General features: G+C 39.6%; 1 protein-coding gene across 1 annotated transcript; it reads right to left on the reverse strand.

Annotated features, from left to right (window-relative positions):
- Nucleotides 1-3,628: 3,628 nt before the first annotated feature.
- MYL4 (myosin light chain 4) lies at nucleotides 3,629-19,937 on the reverse strand. The gene is made up of 7 exons (XM_074260959.1): nucleotides 19,760-19,937; nucleotides 13,562-13,589; nucleotides 6,844-6,993; nucleotides 5,511-5,684; nucleotides 4,740-4,817; nucleotides 4,301-4,344; nucleotides 3,629-3,791 (listed from the first exon to the last, which is right to left on the reverse strand). The coding sequence occupies exons 1-6, from the start codon at nucleotides 19,886-19,888 to the stop codon at nucleotides 4,316-4,318; spliced, it is 588 nt and encodes a 195-aa protein (XP_074117060.1). The 5' UTR covers nucleotides 19,889-19,937; the 3' UTR covers nucleotides 3,629-3,791; nucleotides 4,301-4,315.
- Between the last annotated feature and the right edge of the window lie 5,195 nt (nucleotides 19,938-25,132).

The following is a 25,132-nucleotide window of genomic DNA, read 5'->3' on the forward strand; positions in this document are numbered from 1 at the left end:
TCGCACCGAATCTGGTTTTATCCTAGAGGCATCCTCATTGGAAAAAGTGAAGTTCTTTCATACTCTCTGGCTAGACAATGAATAGACATTTGTTAATCACCAGATACTGGGCTAAGCATTAGGAAAGCAAAGAAAGGTAAGACAGAGATGCTACTAAGAGCTAGGGATGCTCTTAAGGAGCTCACAACCTACTGGTAGCGACAATAAGCAAACAATTGTGTATAAAGATATATACAGCCTACACTGGAGTTGTTCAACTAAAGAAAGGTACTACTATTAAAGTGGATTGGGAAAATTGTCTGAGAGGAGAAATTTAAAATGAGATTTGAAAGGAGTTTTGAAAACTAGAAGGCAAATAAAGAAGGAGAAAGTTTTAAGTATGGTGGACAGCAAGTAGAAGAGCCAGATTAAGAAACGGAATATCTGGTTGGGTGAACAGTGTTGTATGGGAGGGTAAGGGGTGAAGTAAAAAGACTGAAAAGGTAGGAAGAGATCAAATTATGGAGGGTTTTAAAAACCAGAAGATTTTATCTTTAATCCCAGAGGTAATAGAATTAATTGAATAAGGAGTTGACATAGTCAGGTTTGTGCTTTAGGAAGATCGATTTGACAGCTGAGTGGAAGATGAACTGTCAGTTCGTCACTGATCAAAGAGCTCTCAAACTTCCAATGAAACCAAAGTTGCAAATATATCTCTCAGGGTCATATGTGTCTGGGGAAGAAACATAAAGGCAGAATAAAGGTAGCCAGGGACTCGGGTTTATATAGACAAGCACACATTCTCTCAGTATTCAGTTGCCATTGCCACTTAAAGGAGAAGAGATAAAGTTCCTCTGAATTCACACAAAGCTATAAATCAAAGGAAGAATAGTAGAATCTCAAAATGATGTAGTAAAAAAACATAAGGGATGTCATCCTTTTTACTGCTCTTATATCCCATTGAATGAATCGCTTTTACTGGCTCAATGGAAACAATTATCTTTAACATAGCCGTTGTCAAGGGAACTAAGGGACAAACCAAGAGTTCCTGGATCATGCAGGTACTTTACAAGGGATCCGAGAATACATTCCACTGAAAGGGACCAATATGAATGAATTCAGTGAAAAGAGTCCATCTCAGCTACATATATGGCAAATATAGAATTTGTTGTTCAGTCACTATCAATCATGTTTGACTCTTTGTGATCCCATGTGAGGTTTTCTTAGCAAAAACAACAAAAAAAATATTGGAGTGATTTGCTATTTTCTTCTCAGTTCATTTTATAGATGAGAGTTAACTGATTTGGCCAGGGTCACATAGCTCAAGTGTCTTCAATTCAATTTGAACTCAGGAAGATGAGTCTTTTTGACTCCAGGCCCAGACCCTATCTGTTTGTCACCTAGTTGCCCTTCCATTCAATTTCCCCTGCCTGCATTTTCCCATCCCTTTTCTGAGACACTTCTTCCCCTATTTTTAAGTTACTGCTCTGTATCCTATCAAGTCTCAACACCATTTTATCACCAAGCACCTCTGCTGGCTTGTGGCTGGAGACATGCTTATCTCTGTCCCAGAGCAGCAATTCCCTGCTCCTCCCACTCCACTCACCCTTTCCTCTAGGAATGGCATCTCTCTCTCTCTCTCTCCAGCCCAGAGTGATCCAGCCAAAGAAAGGAAACACCTTCCCTCCCCTCCACCTGTCCTGCCACCAAAGAGCTAAAAAAAAGAGACCTTAGAGACCATCTGATCTATCTTATTTTATATAAGAGGAAACTGAGAGCCAAAAGGGAAATGACTTGGGCAAGCTAACATCCAAAGTTAATGGCAGGAAGAGGGAGTAAAAAAGGTGAGTGTGTTTGTGTGTCTCCATCTTGCCTCTTTAACTATGTTATAACTTCAAAGGTAAGGATCACTTCTTATACTTCTGCATCTCCTACTTCCTTTAGTAAAGAACCAACTACCCAGCAGCTGCTCAGTTAATATTCGCCAAATGATAATTAAGCTTGAACAACTTACTTCACAGGGTTATTTTGAGGGGGGGTCCTTTGAATCCTTAAATTGCTACAGAAAAGTGACTCATTCTACTGACTGGCTGGCAGGGAGGTCAAGAAGAATGAGAAGGATGAGATCTATCTATTTCCTCTGAAGCCTTTGAGAAAGAGATGTATAGGAGAGAAGGGGACCAAAAGAGGGATTCCTGTGAAGTACAGAGAGACAAAGGGACAGAGACAATGACAGAGACAGAGAGAAATCAATACTGGCTTGGGGATGTTTATGGAGAAATTGAAGGAACCATGAAAATCACCTGGTATACAATCCATTCACTTTCAGTAGTGTGTCCACTCTTCATGAACTCATTGGGGGTTCTCCTGAGAAAGATACTGTAATGGTTTGACATTTCCTTATCCAGTTCATTTTACAGATGAGAAATTGAGGTAAACAGGATTAAGTGACTTGCCCAGGATCACACAGCTAATAAATGGCTAAGATCAGATTTGAATTCATGAAAATAAGTCTTTCCGAATCCAAGCCCCATACTCTATCCACTGTGATACCTAGCTGCCCTTTTTGTGGATATGGGAAATAGTAGATACCCACTTTGGAATAATTAAGTCCCTGGAACATGAGATGATATTCATTCTTGAAACTTGTGAGTGTATTTCCGTCCACTTCAATGTTTGACTTTCTCCATCTTTCTCCTTGCCTCTTTTTCAATCTCCCCGTTGCTTCCCCATCTCTAACTGAGTCTCTCCCTGACCACTGATGCAGAGCAAACTTTGGATGAACCATTGGGTAAGGGATGAGTTGAAGGAGGATGCAGGGGGATTTCTCTTTGAGCTACCCTCCTCTTAGGAGACAGGCACTGGGGCCATTGGCATCTAAATTTAAAGTTTCACTAGAAATACAAGGATAGAAACAAAACAAGATTTAAAAAAAAAACAATTTGTGTCCTAAAGGACCTTACATCCTACTGGGGGATGTAGGTTTTGGATCTGGGATTACATATATAGTTAGGAATCATTGTGGTGCCCACAGTGAGTGAGTGACATACAGCATCAGGACATAGCACCTGGGAGAAAGCGGTGTTTTGTCAGAGAACATTAGTTTACATACTACCCCTAATGCTTATTACCTGTGCGACCTTTTGCAACTTACACTATCCCTCTGGTCTCCTTTTACACCTCTGTAAAATGAAAAGGCCTCTAAGGTCCCTTCCAGCTTCAAGTTTATGGTCTTTTGTCTCCTGAGAATGGGAACCCAAGCATCCCAAAAGAGGGACTTGAAAGGATCCTGAGTCTGGACTCAGTTCTTGCTACAATTACTGACACTGCCACCATCCCCACACACCCAATCATATATTTCCTATCAATTAGACCAGACTTAAGGAACAATGAAGCAAGAATGAGAGTAAACAGAATATGTGAATAAGAACAGAATTCTGATTCCTATAAATATTACTGTTCCCTAAAACCCTTTCCTATTAAATTTCTGACCCTGCCATTATCCTTGGAGCTATTAGCCAGGCCTCTCCCCTCACTTGGCCAAGTCTCCAGCTACAAACCCCATCATTCTAGTTGGTGAACATGAAAGAAAAACTGAGGTGAGAATTCAGGGATGGAAGGAACATGGCAGAAAACAGACTCCAAGCTGTTATGTAAGATAGTGCCTGGTTGTTTATTTACAGAGGTGGCTGTGAAGCTGAAGAACTTCTCATTACTCTAATGGGGTGTCAGGCCTGGGTCCCTCTGACTCCGGTTCCACAGCTCTTCACTCACTCCTGATACAGTGACAGCAATAAAAGGCCACCTTGTACCTGAAAAGGCAATCACAGAGGAAGAGAGTGGCAGTGACTCCCTTATCAAGTTCCCAAGCATTATTACGTTAGGGCAGGGAGGAAGCAAGAGACAGAGGGTCAAGGGAAAGGAAAAATCCATGGACAGAGGCTGTGGATAGCAAGAGAAAGAAGGCAGAATGGGACCAAGAGGAGACATGAGGGTTTTCTCCAGTCCATTGGCCCGGCTTTTCTTTTTCCATCAGGATGGCCAGAAAGATCCAAGCCTGGAGGAATGTGTGTGAGGTGAGAGGGACTAAGGTTATCAACAATGTGTATTTGGTGAGCAGCAGAATGAGCAGGGGCAAAGGAAAGAGGAAAGGAATCTAGAAAGGGGAATTATGAAGGAGTAAGGAATGAGGGGATACCCAGTAGATGGGCACCATGCCAATGGGGCATTATAACTAGAACAAGAGGCTTCCTGAGCCCCCCAGTGCTCTTGAACCATTAGAAATGGCCCTGCCTCTAACTGTAGAGGAGTTCATACTTACCTTGAAGGTCCCAATTCATCCAGACATGATGTGTTTGACAAAGGCTAGGAAAAAAAGGTGGGAGTCAGAATCCTGGTATGGTTCCTTTTCCCTCTACTCCTTTCTTGTCCCTCCCAACTCCCTGATTCTAAACTTTCCCTCTAACTGCTCCTTTCTAACCCTCTTCTCCTGCCTGGGAAAGATTATCTCATGCAGCTAGGGATTCCTTCTTCACTTCATGGACTCTCCGAGTTGGGTGATCTCCTATTCAACTCCCAGAATTGCAGATCTCATTTTCATCAAGATGATACTAAGACTAGAGACAAAGCCCAATCTGCCCCCATTTGGGTTCAGGTTTCAATTTTCCAGTAGCGTAGATAGAAGAAATTTAGAAAGGATGGAGTTAGGGTAGCAGGAAGGGATTGAGAGGAGGAAAGTGCTCTAGTCCTATTCTCCTGACCTTCATAGTTAATACAGCCATTGGCATCCTCCTGTCCAGCCATCAGCTGTTCCACTTCTGATTCAGTCATCTTCTCACCTGGAACAAGTTTAAAGTCATTGACGGCAGAGAATAGGTATTGCCCAGCCCCCTTTCCATTCCATAGCTTCCCTAGTCATCTATAAGGTGGCATAAAAACAGAATCTTCCCCAAATCTCTCATAAGGATTTTGAAAGAAAAGTACTGAAAGCAAAGTCAAAGATTAGACATTTCCTGACTCTGGAGCTTTAGCCTACCTTGCTTCAGATACAAGAAAGGATGGATAGGATTTAAAAGATGAGAGCCCCAGTGAGAGGCAAGGGCAGAACAGAAATCAGAGAGCTCCTCTCTCTTATTCCAAACTAGTAACTACTATCACAGGTTTATATGAAAAAAAGTTAGAGCTGGAAGGGACATTACAGATCATAAAAACCTAACTCTTTCACTTTATAGATGTGGAAACATTGGTTGGTGACTTGCCCATGGTCATAGAGCAGATTAGAAGTAGATCAGGGGACTAGAAGCCTGGTATCCTGACTCCCAAATCTCATATCTCTGTCCTCCTCTTCTTTAAAGACTTTATGTTGAATAAAAGAGAGTGTGGGGAGGGGCCATTCATGTGTCTAGGGGGATGAGTTCCAACTTTAATTTAACCCTTTCTCCTTTGTCCCTAATCTTCCTTCTTCTTCTCCTCTTGCTCTCTCCTCATCCCATCCCACCACAATTGTCTTTCCCTTCCTCCAAAGCTCATACCCAGCGTGGCAAGGACATGGCGCAGTTCAGCACCCATAACAGTGCCATTGCTCTCCTTATCAAAGACTCGAAGCCCCTCCACAAAGTCTTCATAGGTCCCTTGATCCTTGTTGCGGGAGATATGCTGCAAGATGGGCAGGAACGTTTCAAAGTCCAGCATTTTAGCATTCATCTCTTCAGGGAGAGAGATTAGAGGAAGAGAGAAGAGAGATGTTAAGATAGGGCATCCCATTGCAGATGGAGAATTTATCTTTACTCTGCCTTTCCAAGAACTAATCCTAGATAAATGAATGTCTCATCTACTTCTGGGAACGGCATGGATATGGTAACTCTACAAAATTGACTAAAGGCAAGTAAGGAAAATAGGAATGGGAGCTGCTGATGGTGGGGAATGTCAAAATAAATTCAATCTGGATTCTAATAGGACCCTGTGCTCCCAATCCTATAATCCAGACCATTCTCAGGCTCAACAGAGATGGCTACTAGAGGTGACATTATACCCAGACAAAATACTAGTCCCCTAGCTCCCTGTTTCCTATAGTTCCTCAGTCTTTATTCAGCTCCCATGAAGGAAGAGCCAATTGGTTCTAAAGCCAGAACCAAGGAGGAAGGCAATGAGAGGGAGCAAGGGAAATGGAAGGTCAGGAGAAAGCCATCCTGACTCTCAGGGTAAAGATGAAAATGTCGTCAGCTTTACTGTGACATGGTTGGATTCCAACATGAGTGTCTGCCTCCTTCTGGGACATGAGAACAAAGCAGAGATTGTCTTGCAGAGGAAATAAGGTATGGGTGAATAGTTAATTATTTAACAAACATACATTTGAAGGTGTACTATATGCACAGCTCTATATTAAGCCTCCAAGTCAGAGGTCACAGAGAAAACACTCTGCCTTCAAGAAATTCACATTTTAATTAGGGAACCAAATACAAAAAAAATGACTTGAGAAGAATTCAAGAAAATTATCATTAGTGGGAAATCATAGGAACTATATAATTAGAGAATTATTTATGCCTTAGGGAGACACACAGATTTTTAGATTTAGGAAATATCCAGTAATATACTTAGCAGGTGCTTGACACATAATAGGTGCTTAGTAAATGTTTACTGACTAATTGACTAATGGAAGGATAAAAATGAGATAGGTCAGGGAAAGATCTTTAAAGAAAGTGAATAATGATGAAGAAAAAAGGGGAATTATGGAAAGCAGAGAAAGAGAACAGGAAGATGGGGAGACTATTTGTGTAAGGAAGCCTAGTGTAGCCCTAGATGTAGCCCTAGATATTGGAAGACACAGAGAGGTAAGATTTTGATATCCTTGACCCTGATCCTGACCTTCAGGCTTGGGCTTGCCCAGTACCCGGAGGACCTCAGCATTTGTGGGATTCTGGCCCAGGGCACGTAGCACATCCCCGCATTGTCCATATGTAATCTTCATCTCTCCAGTTGGCGTCCGATCAAACAGTGAGAAAGCCTCCTTGAACTCTGCAGAGAGAGAATATGGCAAGTACAACTCTTGTGCCAAACAGGGCATCGTAAATCTCACAGATTCAGAGAAAGGACCTCAAAGGACACTTATTCAACCCCCTAATTTTATAAACTGAGAGCCAGGTAAATTAGGGGATTTGTCCTAGATCACAAAGGAAATTGTGAGAGCTGGGATTTGAACACAGGTCTTCTACCTAAAGAGCCACTGTTCCACACAATAGTCAGGGACTACTGGAGGCAAATGGGTGATGTAACAGATAGAATGCTGGACTGGGAGTCAGGAAGGTATGAATACCTTGGGCAGAGAAGAGTTTACTTAGGGTCTAGCCAGCAGAAGGGAGAAACATGCTCCAGAAAGTTGCTGTCAGAATCCTTTAATTTTATCAATCTGGAGCAAAGTCCTGGTCACACTGCCCTAGTTACAGTTATAGCTATAGTCATGGTACATAAGACTTTAAGTATCCGGAAGGATTGGCTTGTGATCTAAAGCAGAGTCCTCAGAGTCACAGAGAACAAGACTAAGATCAACTTAAGGCAGTTTGGGGCCCAAGGAAAATGCTAATCCACCTTGTTAATTTAAACTCCAATTCAAAATTTGTGATAATCCCCAAAGGCTGAATAGCTGAAATATACATCATGCAAGAAAGACTTGCTAAATTATAAATATATATTTATTATTTATTGTTGTAAAAAATCAGAACGCAGGGCGAATGTTCAAAGCCCCTAGAGAACAAACTAATTTTTTAAAAAATCTATCAAATACTTTAGAATCACTCACTGATTTACAAGAATTGACAAATTACAAATCATTATGGGTATAAAAGCAGGTCTTTCAAAGGCAGACTATCTGACATTTTACCATCCCTTCCAAGGCATTTCTATTTGAAGTGAAAGTACATGCAGTCCTTTGGAAGTAATAATACTACATTTCTTTCAGAGTATTCTCTAACTCAGACTTTAATTCAGTCTGCTTGTTTTCCATTCCTCCCTCATTAGTTCGTTAGTAAGAAGTAACTGAATAAACTAACAGATAGATTAATGTGGAGAGGTTGTATGCTCTGGCAGCCTCAGAGTCAGCAAGATATGGCACATAATAGATATGTGACACTGAATAAACCTCTTAATGGCAGGCAATTTTCAGTAACCTTAAATTGCAGAGAATTTTCTTAATTACAATGGTAGAAGTTTCTCATTTATAACCCTATAAATGATGAAAACATATCTCTAATTTTAAAAATAAACACAGTATACTTACTCATATTTATTGAGACAATCACTAAAAAATTAAATAAAAAATGTGGACCTATATGGAAGAACCCTATGAGACTACCTTATCAGTGAGAGAGAGATGGAAGCTAGAAGTCTATTTGGGTACTGGTAGAGTAGAAAGAGTATTAGAAGACTTGAATCCAAATTTACTACTATATGATTCTGGGCAGGTTACTTCTCCCTGGGCCTCAGTTTACTCCCTTGGTTTCAGAAAATTAACTTCACAAATATAAGCTGAGGAAAGTATAGCTAGATAACAGTTTCTCTTAAAAAAAAGATCTAGAGAGGTTCAAAAGGGCATCCCCAAAAGGTAATGAAATCTTAAGCTTAGTTAGAAGCTTAGGGTCCAGGATAAGAATGGCTGTCTTAAGTGTTTGGAGCTCTGACTAGGCCTTGGACCCTGAGGGATTGATTAGACTATACTGGTTAATATTTTAAAGAATATGAGTAGCTTTTAGTCATGGAGCCCAGAACAGGGATGAAGTAAACACACAACGGCCTGCCTTTTTGGGAGAATTTTATATAAAACATTTTTAAGAAAGGAAGATAGCTTTTCAGATATAATGAACTGTTTATTCCCAGTTACTGTTAACAACAAGGGTGTATTCCCATTAGAACCTAGAGAACTACACCTGCATGTCCTGGCTGAATGTCTGTTTATATTTCTTTGCCTATTGTTGGTTTATATGGACGGAGGAGGAAAATTGTTACAGGAGGTATTATGTTGAATTCCCTGAAAGAGCTTCTGGGCACAAGTGTGGCTCAGGACTGAAGGACCTATATCTTGAGATGTCTAAATAGTCTCCTTATTGGCCACTGAGTAGGAATAGCTGCTGACCCAGTAGAAGTTAAAAAAGGAATGACCATGCTTTTTTATCTTTCTCTTCTTTCAACTGATAATGTGAGAAGCCCATTTCCTAGGTTTCCTATGGAAAAAATGGGGAAAGTGCCATGCGCCTACATGGGCAAAATTGTGAGCTCATGGCCACAGAAGCATATATTTGCCAGTGTGGACAGAAGGCATTTACCTAGAGGGAATTATTTGGATATGGCAGAGCCAAGATGAAGGAAGAATGCTAATTCAGCAAATTCCCAAATATTTCATATTTTGGTATTTTAAGTATCAATCTTCTGAGAAAGTATAACAGCAGTTTTGAATTAGAGGAACACCTAAGATAACACAAAGGAAACATAAAAGAGCCAAAGGCTACCAGATACCAAACCATAAGTTCACCTTGTTGTGACTTGTGATGCTAGCTAACACATGGGTGAGATCTCCATGATACCAAGAATCCCATCCTTCCCCATCCCTCACTAGAGGGATGTTTCCTGAGGAGTCACACCTGAGAAACCTGGTATTTCTTTTAATAGCTGCAGCACCTTACCCCCTTGCTCTGTCCTAAGATGGAACCTAGGAACCATTAAGGGTTTTCCACCTAATTCTAAAATGCCACATCTTTGTAGTGCTTTAAGTAGCTAGGAAATTCATTATCCCTAAAGTTCCCAACAATAAGTCATCATGTCTTTGTAGAAAATCACCCCTTACTCAAAGTCTTTACGGGAAGGGGGATGACCACTTGTTGAGAAAACTGCAGATAAGGTTCTGAACAGATTGCCTCTGATCCCCAGCTCCCATCTTCATACCTTTTTACAAGCTTTTGCCTAAGATTGAAGGAATATTCTTCCTCACTTTAATTTGGTGTAATTCCTAGTGCCCTTTGATGTCTAGCCTCTTAAAGAAACTTTTCTTATTTCTTCAAGGTACTAGAACTTCACCTACCATGCATGACATTACTATGTATTTATTATGTATAGATTTTGCATTTCTTCGTGTTTGCATGTCGTTTTCATCAAGTAGACTATAAAGGCTCAGTGAGTAGAATCTCCCTCATTTTTATCTGTCTAGCACCTGATACATTTAGGTGATTTTGTGATTAAATAAATGTATTTTGCAATTGAATTCTATTTTGAAAATTCTATGATTTATCTGGAAAATAGGAAAGATGAGATTCAAGGGTAGGCTTATGACTTCATTGGTATAAGGAACACCTGGAGGAGAAAACTCTTAAGAGTTACTTAGAGAATTATCCATTAAACTAAGAAATTCAGCAATTTGTCCAGAGTTACACAGCCAATATGTATCAGAGGCAAAACATAAATTCAGAACTTTCTGTCTATACAACCTTCTCTCCATCCATTATATTCTCTTTCTAAAGCAGAAATTCTTAACTTTTTTGTGTAATAAAAACCCTTTTGGCAATCTGGTAAAATCTACTCATCCCTTCTCATAAGATCTTTTTTTAAGTGCATTAAATAAGATACATGGTAGCAGCTAGATGGCATAGTGGAAAGAGCATCAGGAAAAGCTGAGTTCATATCCAGCTTTAGATACTTAGCTGTATGACACTGGTCAATTTGCCTTACTTTCTTCATATATAAAGGGAGCTGGAAAAGGGAATGGCAAAGCATTCAGTATCTTTGCCAAGAAAATGCCAAAAGATAGCAAATAAGTTATATGGGTTTACAAATGAAATCAATTATGCAATTATGCAGTTATCAAAATATTTTTTCATACACCTAAGTGGACCCTAAAAAAAAATCCTTCTAATTCTAAAATCCCATGATCCTCATATATGTTATATTCCCCAACTCTGGTGGACCCCTTATATAATTAATAATGAAATTCTGCTAAGGAAGTTTAGGAGAGAAAGAGGGAAATCAACTCTACCTTACTATTGAATCATTTCTCCCTATATATTCCCTCTTGGCTTAATGCGCAGACTGATTAGTGCCCAAAATGAATGTGAGTCAGCCCCTGTGACTGCAGTAAAAAGTTCAGCCTAGTCTTGGAGTTTATTTAAAGGAGCATGACATATACCCATGGGCTAAGTCCTAATCCTTCCTTGGTACTCTGCATTAGTCAGACTTTGATTTGAGTGTTCTGCATGGTTAGTTTTGGTCACCATACTTTAAAAGGTTCAGAGAATTGGGAGAGTGTCTCAGATGAAGAAAGGCTATTAAAAGGATCACATCGTTTAAGCTTAGAGAGGGGGTTAAGAGGTCATTTAATTATTCCCTTCTATTTGAAGGTTTTTAGAGAAGGATGCTGAATAGAAAATAGAATGTCAGCGCTAAAAGGCACCTCAGTGATCTCCCAGCCTCTTCTCAATTTACAGGTGAAGAAATGGAGACCCACACTGCTTAAGTGACTGGCTCACAACAACACATCTAAAGTGGTAGCAGAGCTTGGGATTAGAATCCATCTGTTGACTCCCAGGCTGCAGTTCTTTCCACAGAACCGCATGCAGATAGTTCTTTGTGTCCAAAGAATATCAAACAAAGGGCAATGTGTCAAAATTAAGTCAGAAAGGATTCTAGTTGGATACAAGAAAGATGTTTTCATGGTCAGTGATAATCCACTGCAGTGGGCTAGTGTATCATAAACCCTGAAGATATTTAAACAGAGATAGCATGTAATAGTAGAAAGAACATGAGAAGCAGAGACAGAAGACCAGGATTTAAATCTCAGTTTGCTTTGTTAACTGGCTTGTTGTTGCCTTGAATAGTCTCAATCATGTCCAACTGCCTATGACTCCATATGGGGTTTTCTTGGCAAAGACGCCAGGGTGGTTTGCCATTTCCTTCTCCAGTTCATATTATAGTGTGTGGAAACTAAGGCAAACAGGGTTGAATGACTTGCCTAGAATTACACAATTAAGAAGCTTCTAAGGGCAATTTTACTCATGAGGATGAGTCTTCTTGATTCCAAGTCCAGTGCTTAGCTGCCCACTTTGCTGCCCCTTTTAGCTGTAGTCTTGGATAATAAACTTTAAAGTTGTCACAGTTGTAGCTATCACAGGTTGATCCTTCAACATTCCCTTATATACAGATGAATTTTTAAAAATTAGTTTTACTTTATAAATTTCCCAATATCCCACAGAAAAAGTTTGAGATATCCCAAAATCAAGCGCTAAAATCAACTCCTTTAAAAATGGACATAAGAGCATTCTGTTGCACATTTAAAGGCCATTGAGTTCAATCACTCCATTTTACAGATGAGGAAAGTGAAAGCTGGAGAGATGAATTGGTTTGTTCAAGATAATAGGGCTAGTAAACAGAAGAGTCAAGAATCAAACCTCACTCCTCTGATTTCAAAACCAATATTTTCTTTTTCTTTCTTTTTTTTTTCCTCCCAGAGGCAATTAGGATGAAATGTCTTGTCCAAGGTCACACAGCTAGTAAGTGTCTAAGGTGATATTTGGACTCAGGTCCTCTTGCCTCCAGGGTCTATCCACTGTGCAACCTAGCTGCCACTGTTTGTTTTTCCATTTTACCTTGATACTTTTCTTGACTACCTAAAAGAATCCTCTTCTTTTTCATCAACTTCCCACTCCATTTTCCTTCAAGGCTTACTTGAAATTCTATCTTCTACAAGAAGCCTTTTCCAACCTCCTTAATGCTACTATCTCCCCTCTGCCAGTTATCCCCAGTTTATCCTATATAGATATCTTATTTGTACATAGTTCTCTCCATCTTCTCCATCAAAAAGTGGGCAACGAGGGCACTTGGCTCAGTGTCTGGCACAGAAGTAATACTTAATAGACATGTATTGACTGACTTGTTGGCTAACTGGACCAGATGATCCCTCAAGGTTCTTTCTAGACACAAGAGTCTAAGATCTTTTTGCCTTTAAGGCATTTATGGAGTTGGAGGAGGTCCCTGAAATCAAAGATAATAGAGGTCTCCTCTTTATTTTGGAACTACTGTTGGCACCTGGTGATAGGTAGGTGATATCACTTTTCAAAGTGCCTGAGGACTTGACTATGAAGGGGACCCTAGCTGGGATAACTGAAGCCCAAAAGGGAAAGGAGAATAAAAGACAAGTGAGAGATTTAGGAGTTCAATATTAAATTTGCTATCTAGTATAGTACCATTTTAGAAGATTTTCTAGGGGGAATTTGGAGAAGAGGGTAGTGATGTCAGAATTGCCTTGGGCTGGATGAAGGGAAAGTAAAAGCTCTCTTTCTTTCTATACCAAAAATCAGATAGGGTAAAATTGTCTCCTAGATCAGTGAACCCTAGGAAGACATAGTTAACTGGCTTGAACATGAGGATTGTAGCAACTGACCACAGACACTTCTTAAGTTTCAAAATGACTTGGCTAGAGGACTGGGCAACTAAGAGATTCTGAGAGACTTGGAGAATACAGACAGGCCTTCTCTACGGAGGTGTTGGTGCTCATCAGGAAAAGGGATAAAGGCCATAGCAATGGGAGGGAAGCAGGGGTAGTACTCACCTTCTATCTGGTCAGCAGTGAAATCAATCTGTGGGGAAGGAAAGAACAGAGTGGTCAAGGCTACTAATGGAATGGAAACTACAATTATTGTATTTAAAGGGTATGCTAGATATAAGCCTGGATCTCCCTAGGTGCTAGCTTGCTAAGGAATAAGATAATATATTTCATGGAATATAATGGAATGGGAGAAAAAAAGAAAGGGGAGGAGTAGGGAAGGAACCAGTGAATTGAGGGGATTGGGGAAGAAGGAGGAGTCAAGGATGACAAAGATTATAAACCTCAGTAATTAGAAGGATGGCAATATTCTCACACAAATAAATTCATAAGAAGAATGGTTTTGGAGGCAGCTAGGTGGCGCAGTGGATAGAGCACCAGCCTTGAATTCAAGAGGACCCGAGTTCAAATCCGACCTCAGACACCTAACACTTCCTAGCTGTGTGACCCTGGGCAAGTCATTTAACCCCAGCCTGGGGGGGGGGGAGGGGGGAGAAGAAGAAGAAGAATGGATTTGAAGGTAAAGAAAATGAATTCTATTTTGGACATTCTGAATTTTCGAATCTCTCTCACTTTCATCCTCTCCTCTCTACTCACTTAGCCATCACCTGAGTTTAGACTCTCATCATCTCTTCCCTAGACTTCTATAGTAATCTAACTTGTTTCTCTGTCTCCTATTCCAATGTATAATTCACTGCCAAAGTGACTTTACTAAAACAGAAGTATGACTGTGTCATTCCCCTACTCAGTAAACTCCAGTGTCAACTCTAAGATTAACAATACGCTTCTCTGTTTGGCATTTAAAGCTGTTCATAACCTGACTTCAACTTACCTTTTTGGCCTTATTATACATTATTACTATTCAGATACATTATCGTCCTGCCAAACTGGACTCATTACTGTTTGTCATACAACACAGTTCATCTCCAGTCTCCATGAGTTTGCAAAGGCTGTGCCCCATATCACCTGTACTTCTTTAAATCTCTAGCTTCCTTCAAGACCCACCTTAAGCCACTTCTACTTCAGGACTTTCCTGATTCTCCTCAGTCTGCTAACATCTCTCTACTGGCAGGTAAGAGAGAAAAGGAGAGGAGAGGAGAGGAGAGGAGAGGAAGAAAAGAAGGAAGAGAGAGAAAGAGAAAAAAGAGAGAAAAAGAGAGAAAGAGGGAGAAAGAAGGAAGGAAGAAAGGAAGGAAGGAAGGAAGGAAGGAAGGAAGGAAGGAAGGAAGGAAGGAAGGAAGGAAGGAAGGAAGGAAGGAGAGGAAGGAAGGAAGGAAGGAAGGAAGGAAGGAAGGAAGGAAGGAAGGAAGGAAGGAAGGAAGGAAGGAAGGAGAGGAAGGAAGGAAGGAAGGAAGGAAGGAAGGAAGGAAGGAAGGAGAGGAAGGAAGGAAGGAAGGAAGGAAGGAAGGAAGGAAGGAAGGAAGGAAGGAAGGAAGGAGAGGAAGGAAGGAAGGAAGGAAGGAAGGAAGGAAGGAAGGAAGGAAGGAAGGAAGGAAGAGAGGGAGAGACAGAGGGAGGGAGGAAGGAAGGAAGGAAGGAAGGAAGGAAGGAAGGAAGGAAGGAAGGAAGGAAGGAAGAGAGGGAGAGACAGAGGGAGGGAGGAAGGAAGGAAGGAAGGAAGGAAGGAAGGAAGACTCAAGTTCAGATCCAGCCTTAGATATTTACTAGCTCTGTGATCCTGGTCAATTCACTTAACTAACCTCTGTTTGCTTTAATTCACTAGAAAAAGAAATGACAAAACACTCTAGTATCTTTGCCCCAAAAAAACTCATATAGAATATTGGTATGCTACAATCCACAGGGTAAGAGAGTCAGATGCAATTCAATAGCAACTACAGATGCACATTTGTCTCCCCTACTATAAGCACCTTGAGGTCAGAAACTATATATCCTTATCACCTAGTATAGGCTTTATAAGATATAGTTACTTAATAAATGCTTATTAATTAAGGATTGAATAGAAATAGGGACTGGATAAAAATCTCAACCTGTGATTTCAATGGTAAAGAAAACTGTCGTGTGAGGATACTTCCTCTACCAATGAAAATCAACATCTCTTCAAGTATAGATATCAGAGAATTGACTATAGATAGTACTAACTGGCCAAGGTAACACAGCTAGTGGGTATTAGAAGTAGGACTTGAACCCAGATCTTCTTGGCTTCAAGGTCTGTTCTCTATTTACGTCATGCCGACCTCTATTAATTTATTTGACTTATTATTATTCCCATTTTCAGATAACACTCATAAAAGTTCATAGAATCATTGAATTAGATAATGAACTGGAAAACTCCTTAGAGAGCTTTTAGTCCAACCCTCTCATACTATAAATGAAGGTACTTATTTTATAGAGGTAAGTGACTTGTCCAAAGTCACATAGATGGCAGAACTAGATTTCCTGGTTCTCCAATTCCACTCCTGTTATTTTTCCATTTCACCACACAGGAGAAATAGATAAAGGATGGCTTAGAGTAGGGGAGGAGATTGGTGCTGAAAGATGGTGTAATTATAGATTCTTTGCTTTCCCCTCCCAAACTTAGAGAGCATCATTGAGACTCCCCAACTTCAAATCTGGCAGAATTCAGTTTGTTGGGCTGACATTTCACCATTTCACAAAATATGAAAGAAGCGATTTTCTATACCTAAGAACAATGTGAATGAATTTACAATGGGCACATTTAAGAACAAGCAGTTTCTCAGCACTTTTAAGGCATGCCAACAGCACAGGGTATAGGAAGGGGGATTACAAAATGGTAAGCACCGTGTTTGGGAGTATTGGATAACAAAGCATTGGGTAACCATCTCTTAACCTAGGGTCTGTGAACTTGTTTTTAAAATCTTTTGATAAGGCATTTCCAATAGACTTGTGATAGAAAGAGCCGTCCACATCCAGAAAGAGAACTGTGAATGTGGATCAAAGCATAGTATTTTCACTTTTTATTGTTGTTGCTTGTTTGCTTGGCTTTTTTTCCCTCTCTTTCATGTGTTTTTCCCCTTTTGATCTAAGTTTTCTTGCACAGCATAACGAATGTGGAAACATGTTCAGAAGTGTATATATTTAATATACATATGTTTAATCTATATCGTATTTTTGTATTACAATATAATATGTATTGTATTACATATTATAAATATGTATATTTGATATACATATGTTTAATCTATATTGGGATTGTTTGCTGTCTAAGGGAGAGGATAGAGGAGAACAGAGGGAGAGAGAAAAAATGAAACACAAGTTTTGTAAAGGTGAATGCTGAAAACTATCTTTGCATGTATTTAGAAAAACAAAATATATTTTAGAAAATCTTTTGATGATTATATTTTAATATAATTTATTATATATTTTGTGCATTTAAAAATATTATCCTGACAGGGCATCCATAGGTTTCACCAGACTGCCAAAAGGGTTTTGTAAAATGGGATATTTTGTGTGATGGGATAGGAGGGGAGAGGAGAGGAGAGGGAAAGGGAGGGGAGAGGAGAGGGAAAGGGAGGGGAGAAGAGAAGGGAGGATTGAGGAGGAAAGAGGAGAATTGAATTAGATGGGGTGGGGACATATAAGAGAGGAGTCAAGGATGGCTGAGAGATTTCAAACCTCAGTGACAAATAAGGTTTGATATATACCAAAAAGAAAGGAAGGAAGGAAGGAAGGAAGGAAGGAAGGAAGGAAGGAAGGAAGGAAGGAAGGAAGGAAGGAAGGAAGGAAGGAAGGAAGGAAGGAAGGAAGGAAGGAAGGAAGGAAGGAAGGAAGGAAGGAAGGAAGGAAGGAAGGAAGAAAGGAAGAAAGAAAGAAAGAAAGAAAGAAAGAAAGAAAGAAAGAAAGAAAGAAAGAAAGAAAGAAAGAAAGAAAGAAAGAAAGAAAGAAAGAAAGAAAGAAAGAAAGAAAGAAAGAAAGAAAGAAAGAAAGAAAGAAAGAAAGAAAGAAAGAAAGAAAGAAAGAAAGAAAGAAAGAAAGAAAGAAAGAAAGAAAAAATACCTGGGAGAGAGGAAGATCCAGAGAGAGGTGGTGAGTGGTTTTACTGACTCATATGCTGAAATAGTTGCCAGGGTCAAAGAAGGCACCGCTGGATGGTTAGAGAGCCCAGCCTGGCAGTGGCTGTCCAAATGGAGTGGTGCTTAATCCCAACATGATAAAGATAATAGCAAAGGGCTGTCATGATGAATGTATTTGTACCTGCCAGGCTCTGCCCAAAAAGGGAAAGAGACACATGGCATGCAAAAGTCTCTGGACCCCATTAGGACTGAGTCCAGACTAATCCTGGCCCTACCCATCTTCCCTCCATCCCTGACTATCCCCAGCTGTGTTCTGAGGGCTGGACTCCCTCATCTCCTGTCCCACCCCTCCAAGTCCCAGTCCAGTTATAAATAGCTCTCCATACCAATGACTGCTTGACCTCCCTCATTTTGGTGTGGAGGTTTAAAATTGCTCCATTCCCCTGAGGAGCCTCTTGGCCACCTCTACCACTCCCCACTCCTTTTTCTAGCTTCCCCTTGCAAACTAATTCCTTCCACAGCCTGGCCTGTGAGCTTAGAGAAATCAAGCAGTCAGGTTAGTGGGGGACACATCTGTTCTGAGGGAAGAAACATTCCCATGTGGGGGCTGAAAGCAAGAGAGAAAAGGTAAAGAGATTCTCCTTTTCCAGGTTCAACCCTAGAAGCAGCCATATGCTACCATTGCTCACTCCAATGGTGGAGGTTCCTCAAAAGAAAAAAGACATGGTAGAAATTTTTTAGCTTTTCAACATTGAAGTGATTCAAGGCAATTCCAAAAGACTTGTGATGGAAAGTGCTATCCACATCCAGAGAAAGAACTATGAAGACTGACTGGATCAAAGCATAGTATTTTCACCTTTTTTTGTTGTTTGTTTGCTTGTTTTCTCTCATGTTTTTCCCCTTTTAATTTGATTTTTTTTCTCAGAATATGGAAATATCTTTAGAAGAATTGCACACATTTAACTTATATCAAATTGCTTAGTGTTTTGGGAGGGGGAAAGAAGTACAAGAGGGAGAAAAATTTGGAACACAAGATTTTGCAAAGGTAAACGTTGAAAACCATCTTTGCATGTATTTGAAAAATAAAATATCATTTTAAAATATATGCATATACACAAACACATAATGTCCAATTTGATATGGGGGCAGTACCATCAACATGCTGAGCATAGCCACAGTAGTGATCAGCTATAGTTGTCCTAGAATTACCATTGGAAGCACCAGGAATGTAAAGACTAATAGAGAATAGGGAGAGAATGTCTAAATTTCTCTTTAAGAGCCAACCCAAATGTTCCCTATTCTAGTAAATTTTTCCTGACCAGCATATAAAGATCTTTCCATCTCTCCTTTGAGCCCCTCTAGCTCTTATTACATAAGAAACATGGTATAGTTGAAAAAGCACCAGATGTAATGACTAAAGACGTGGATTCAAATCCTGACGCTATGATTTGCTAGTCTGTATGACCTTGGGCAAGTAATTCCTGCCTCTGATGCTCAATTTTCATTTTTATAAAATAAATAGGTCTATTAAGGCTTTTAAGGTCTATTATTAATCCCATGAACTATACACTCGGTGCTTTTCATACACTGGTTTGTAGGGTAAGTAATCTCTTTGTGACTGTATATGTCTATTTTAGCCCAACTAAAGCAGTAGATTCACAAATACAGGAACTGTCTTTAAAAAAAAAAATGAGAAACTTCTTTGTATTTTCCAAAGTCATTAAAATAGTGTTTCAAACATAACAGGCACTCAGTAAATGCTTCTTGAGTGACCTGAGTGACTTAAATCCTAGGGTTATTGTACAGTGATACTTCCCCCTTCTTTGGCTTCCAGTTCCTCTATATCAGTGGTTCTTAACCTAGGATCTAGTGAACTTCTTATTATTTAATTTTTTTTGATAAGCTGTATTTTAATATCATTCACTTCCTTCATAATCTAATGTATTTTACTTTATACATTTAAAACCATTCTTCTAAGAAGCAGTCCCTAGGCTTCAGCAAACTTCTAGAGAGGTTCAAGACATGAAAAAAGATAAAAATAGTATAATATTCCTAGGTTCCTGTTCCCTAGGACAGATACACCATAGTGTTCTGTCCTACTAAGGGGTTAATTTAGGGCAGAAATGTTCTTCCCCAATATGTACTCCCACCCTACCCTTCCAGAGGAAGAAGAGATTCTCAATCCCCCACTTCCCAACTACTTGCATCTCACCTTCACACTCTTTGGGTCAAAGGCAGGTTCCTTGGGGGCTTCTGGAGCAGGAGCTGGGGCTGGGGCTGGGGCTGGGGCTGAGGCTGGCTTGGCGGCCTCCTTCTTGGGCTCAGGCTTCTTGGGAGGCATGGTGCTGGGATCTCTGGAGGAACTGGAAACCCTAAGAGGAAGCAAGAGCCTGGAAGACAGAAGCCAAGGCTTTCTCTGTCCCTTATATCAAGGACCTGAGCCCCCACCTCCACCCCAGAGGGGTTGGGCCAGAGCAAGAACAACTGTCGCTGACTATAAAAGGAAGAAACCCACAGGGTCCAGCTGACAATTATCCATTGTCACCAGATTTGGGACCACCAACCCCCACCTTCTCCTTCCACCATACCCCTGGCATCCAAGCCAAGAACAGGCTGCCCTCTTCCTGTTGACTGGGAGAAACACAGAGGGGATAAGGGACCAGGGCCCCCTTAAAAATGCCAGAGTCTGACCACAGTGATTGAGCCAACACATAGCAGCTGATAACCCCACACACAAAGCTCAGGGGAGTTTGGGGCTTTTTTTAGCCCCTCCTGGGCGGGGGTTGCCTGATACGCATTCCTTTCAGGCAGAGATCTTCTCTGTGCCCTCCACTCTCAACACTATCCAGGGGGCTCAATTTTCCTGCCCTGAACCCCACAATGAAAATAGATAGTCTGAAGTATAATGAATCCACTCTAGGGCGGGTCCCCTTATTCACCAGTACCATGACCTCCAGATTTTCCAAATCATGAGCCTCCACAAACTCAAGTCACTGAACTTCTCTCACATTCATTCATTCATTCATTCAAAAAAATGTTTGCCAAATGTTTGCTTCGTTTTGCACGTCCTCAGGTCCCTGAGATCAGAGCCCTAAGTAATGTCAGGAAAAGGGATTTTGCCCCAGAGTACTGACATCGTTTGGGGAGGAGGGGAGGAGGGTGGGAGGAGTGCTTCCTTTCCATGCCTCACTTCAGGGTCTTCTGCTGGCCTATACCCCCCTCAGGGCCACTAGTCTGTGGCCTATTGACCAAAACACACAGTCTATCAAAAAAAAAAAAATTTAAAGCAACAAGTTTATTAGATCCCAGGTCAAGAACTAGTGATTTAGAAGAACTGGAAACTAAGGAAGGGGAAGTATCACTGTACAATAGAGGCTTTAATCAATTCCCCAATTAAAAAAAAATTCCTAGTTAAGGGTCTACCTGAGAATTGCCTATCAGGATAATAAGACACTAGATTTCCAAGTCATTCATAGAAGACTCATAGAATTTTTAGAACTGAAAGAGGCTTGAGAGAATTTGATCTTTCTCAACAGCACAAGATCTTTTCCAAAAGTAACCAAAGCTAGACAGCAAGGACTGACCTGGGGTTTGTCCCTAGTCCCTGATGAGACAGAAAAGAGAGGAGAGCTGGCAAAAATTCCTCTCTAAGCTATGCCCCTTGTCAAGATGGCAAAATGGTAATAGTTCTAACTACTCTCATATCTCAAGTGAGATTGATTTGTCCTAATCATGCCTGAGGAGAGAAAAGCACTTAACGTGGCTCACAAGCACCATGCCTAGAAAAAAAAATAATAATAATAAATATATCGAAGCTTACAAAGCACATTGCATATATCATCTCGATTGATCCTCACAACCCAAGGAGGTAAGTGCTATTATTATTCCCACTTTGCAGATGAAGTAATTGAGAGAAATTAAATAACTAGCCCAAGTTCAAACAGCTAATAAGTGTCTGAGATAGGATTTGTACTCCGGTCTACTTGTCCTAGTTAATGTAATGGATAGAGTGCCACCCAGGCCTGAAGTCAGTAAGACTCATCTTCCTGAATTCAAACTTGGCCTCAGACTCCTACTCACTGGGTGACCCTGGCCAAATCAATTCACCCTGTTTGCCTCAGTTTCCTCATTTGTAAAATGAGCTGGAGAAGGAAATGGCCAACCACTCATATCTTTACCAAGAAAAATCCAATTGGAGACATGAAAACTGAAAGTGACTGAACAGAAACTATTTTCTGACTTCCAAGTCCAGAGTTCTCTCCATTGCACCACCTAGCCACCTCAAGAAATAGGAAAATTAGGGGCAGCTAGTTGGTGCAGTAGATGAAGCACCAGCCCTGAAGTCAGGAGGATCCAAGTCTAAATCTTGTCTCAGACATTTAACACTTCCTAAGTGACCCTGGACAAGTCACTTAACCCCACTTGCCTCAAAGGAAAAAAATAGGAAAGTTATAGTATATTATAGTTTTAAAGCTGGAAGGAATTTTAGAAGTTATTTAGTCCAATCATCTCACATTATAAAATACTGTGTATTGAGCAGAAGACTAAACCCATATTCCTGAGCTTCACTACCACCTTGGAGAGATAATAGCTACATAATCATGAACAAGTTTCAGTTTCATCATCTGTAAAATTGAATTAATCATACTCACTTTCCACCTAATACTGCTGCATTTTGTACACTTTCACATCATACATATATATATATATATACACACACAAATGTGTATACATACATAAATATAAATATACATACATGTGTGAATTGTGTACTTAATAGCTCTCTTCAACAAACAACTAATTACCTATGTGCTGAGAACCTTTCTAGGTTCTGGAAGTACAAATATAAAATCAGGCTATTTTCTCTGCCCTCAAATATCTTATAATTTAGTAGAAGAAAAGAGACCTAGCCATATAATTGCAATACAAATTAGAAAAATAATACAAAGCAGAGATCCATTTAAAAAAGGAATGATTCTCAAGGATAGAGAACAACCATTTCCATCTAGAGGACAGAGAATAATCAATTCTACCTGAAGGAAATCTAAGTAAAAAAAGATTACCTCAAAGAGGTAACTAAAAGAAAACTAAATGTAAAAAGCACTTGAAGTCCCAAGTTTTCTAGGTGGCCTTCTATTTCTCTCTGCAGCAAACATTTCTTTATTATTCTCTTACCTATTTTTCTTTATCTTTCTTAACTGTTCCCCAAACTATCTTCTTCACTTCTTCAATCTTTTTCACTTCAATTACTTCTTAATCTATTTATTCTGTTTTTCCTTTGTAATCTTCTTCCCAGCCTTCCCTAGTTCACTTCATGTCATCTGCAATCCCCAGATGACTGAAGGGCTTAGAATAGAAAGGGGAAAGGAAAAAGGAAGATAACATTTAGCCTCTCCTCAAACTCCATGTCCCATCCCATTTTAATCACCTGGGTCTCAGGACTGAGTTTGGGGCCCTGCCAAGGACAAAAAAATTAGATACAACCTGAGAGCCAGTGAAGTATGTTGGAAAGAATGCTGACCTGGGAGTCAAGAAACCTAGATTCTAAATTTGGTTGTCCTACTTATTAACCGTGACCTTGAATACATTTAGGCCTCAGTTTACTCATCTGTAAAATGAGGGGGGTAGAAAACCACAGACCTTTCCAGGAAAAAAGCAAAGATATCCATTGTCATAACTGTTATTTGAAAAAATTATAGAAATGGCGGGCAGAGCAATTAGATAATAAAAAGAAATTGAGAGAATATAAGGAAGAAACAAAAGTATAGCTTTTGGAGATGACAGTTTATTCAGAGAACTCTAAAGACAATTAAAAAATTAATTTAAACAATAACCTCAGTAAATAATAGGCTATAAGTCCACAAAATCATCAGTATTTATGCATTATCTGCAAAACTCAGCAAAAATTTTAAGAAAACCACACATACAGACAAGAAATTTCATTAAAAACAACTACAAGATGAATAAAATATTTAGGAGTCTACCTACAACAGCACTTCTTAAACTTTTTCCACTGATGATGCCTTTTTTGCCAAACAAAAGATATAGACAATTATAAAAGATAAAAAGGATAATTTAAATTATTCCAAATTGAAAAGATTTTGCACAAATGAAACCAATATAGAGTTAGAATAGAAAGTTACCCAGTTAAAAAAAATCTTTATATCAAATTTATCTGTTAAAGATCTGATATCTAAGAAATATGAAGAATTGATACAAATAGATAAACTAGTGAAAGGGTGTGATTATGTGATTTTAACTCTAAGGTTCTGCTTCAAATCCATCAAACTGGTAAAGATGACACAAAAAGAAAATAACAGTGTTAGAGAGGCCATGGGAGGACAAGCACATTAATGAATACACTGTTAATGCAGCTGTGATATGTTCCAGCTATTCTGGAAAGCAATTTGGAACTACACACTGTGCATATTCTGATGCAGTGATACCATTACTAGGCATACATTTCTCAAAAAAAAAAATCAAAGAAAGACAGAAAAGACAGAAAAGTTACTTCTGTAACTCAAGTCCCTATGCCTGTTGGTATGGGAATCTCTCTTCCACGGTGAAGAGCAAGCCTAATCACTGATTGAGGTGAGGTGAAGTTGGTGAGAGATAAGAAAAGAGAAATCAGGTCTCTTCCATCTCTTTGAGCTTTTCTAGCTTCTAGCTATGAGACAGAAGATGTATGATGCTAGCCCTTCTTTAGGTTGTGAAGTGAGAAAAACTGTGGGGGAAAGTCCAGATGAGAGAATCTAGAATCTTTATCATATACTATCACCAACTTATAGAGATTTCAAGAATTTCCCTTTAGAACAGATCTGGGATGCTTTCTTAGTTGAGCTGAGTTTTTTCCCAGTGGGAGTTTTCCTTCATTCTGCATTGTCTGGTATATATTCTAATATCTATATTTGATTTCTGTTTTGCTATTGACTTAGATAAATGGATTCCATTGCTATTTGCCATGGCATTCATTGTAGAATTTGCACTTGGTTGGAAGGAAGGCAAACTTTGGATATAAAATTTAGGATCCCCCTCTCCATTCAGAAATAGTGATCAGCAACTGTGATGGACTTGGCTCTTTTCAACAATGAGGTGATTCCAATAGATTTGAGATGGAAAGTGTCACCTACATCCAGAGAGAGAACTATGGAAGTTGAATGTGGATCAAAGAATAGTATTTTCACTTTTATTGTTGTTTGTTTGCTTGTTATTTTTGTTGTTGTTGTTTTGATCTGATTTATTTTGTTGCAACTTGATGAATATATAAACATGTTTAGAAGAATTGTACATTGTGCCTATATTAAATTGCTTGCTGTCTTGGAGAGGGGAAGAGGGAGAAGAGAGAAAATTTGGGATGCAAGTTTTGCAAAGGCGAATATTGAAAGCTTCCTTTGTATTTGAAAAAATAAAATACTATTTTTTAAAAAAGAAATACTGATCAGAAGTTTACTTGAATCTAAATATCCCACTCCCTAAATTAATAATATTTAAGGGAACAGATAGATATAGTTCTAGTCCAACACCCACTCCTCCCACTCTGAGGAGAAGAGGGTGGTAGCCAGCCTCTATCCTTAGCCTCTTCTTC

Source organism: Sminthopsis crassicaudata, chromosome 4 (assembly GCF_048593235.1).
Source record: "Sminthopsis crassicaudata isolate SCR6 chromosome 4, ASM4859323v1, whole genome shotgun sequence".
In the NCBI taxonomy this organism is placed as follows: domain Eukaryota; kingdom Metazoa; phylum Chordata; class Mammalia; order Dasyuromorphia; family Dasyuridae; genus Sminthopsis; species Sminthopsis crassicaudata.

Bases quoted from the DNA above. Each gene is read 5' to 3' on its own strand.
- MYL4 (XM_074260959.1), bottom strand. From the start codon at position 19,888: ATGCCTCCCAAGAAGCCTGAGCCCAAGAAGGAGGCCGCCAAGCCAGCC. The intron at 6,994-13,561 runs GTGAGTACTACC...CTCTCTCTGCAG, and splicing joins CACTGCTGACCAGATAGAAG to AGTTCAAGGAGGCTTTCTCA. The intron at 4,345-4,739 runs GTCAGGAGAATA...TTTTTTTCCTAG, and splicing joins TGGCTGTATTAACTATGAAG to CCTTTGTCAAACACATCATG.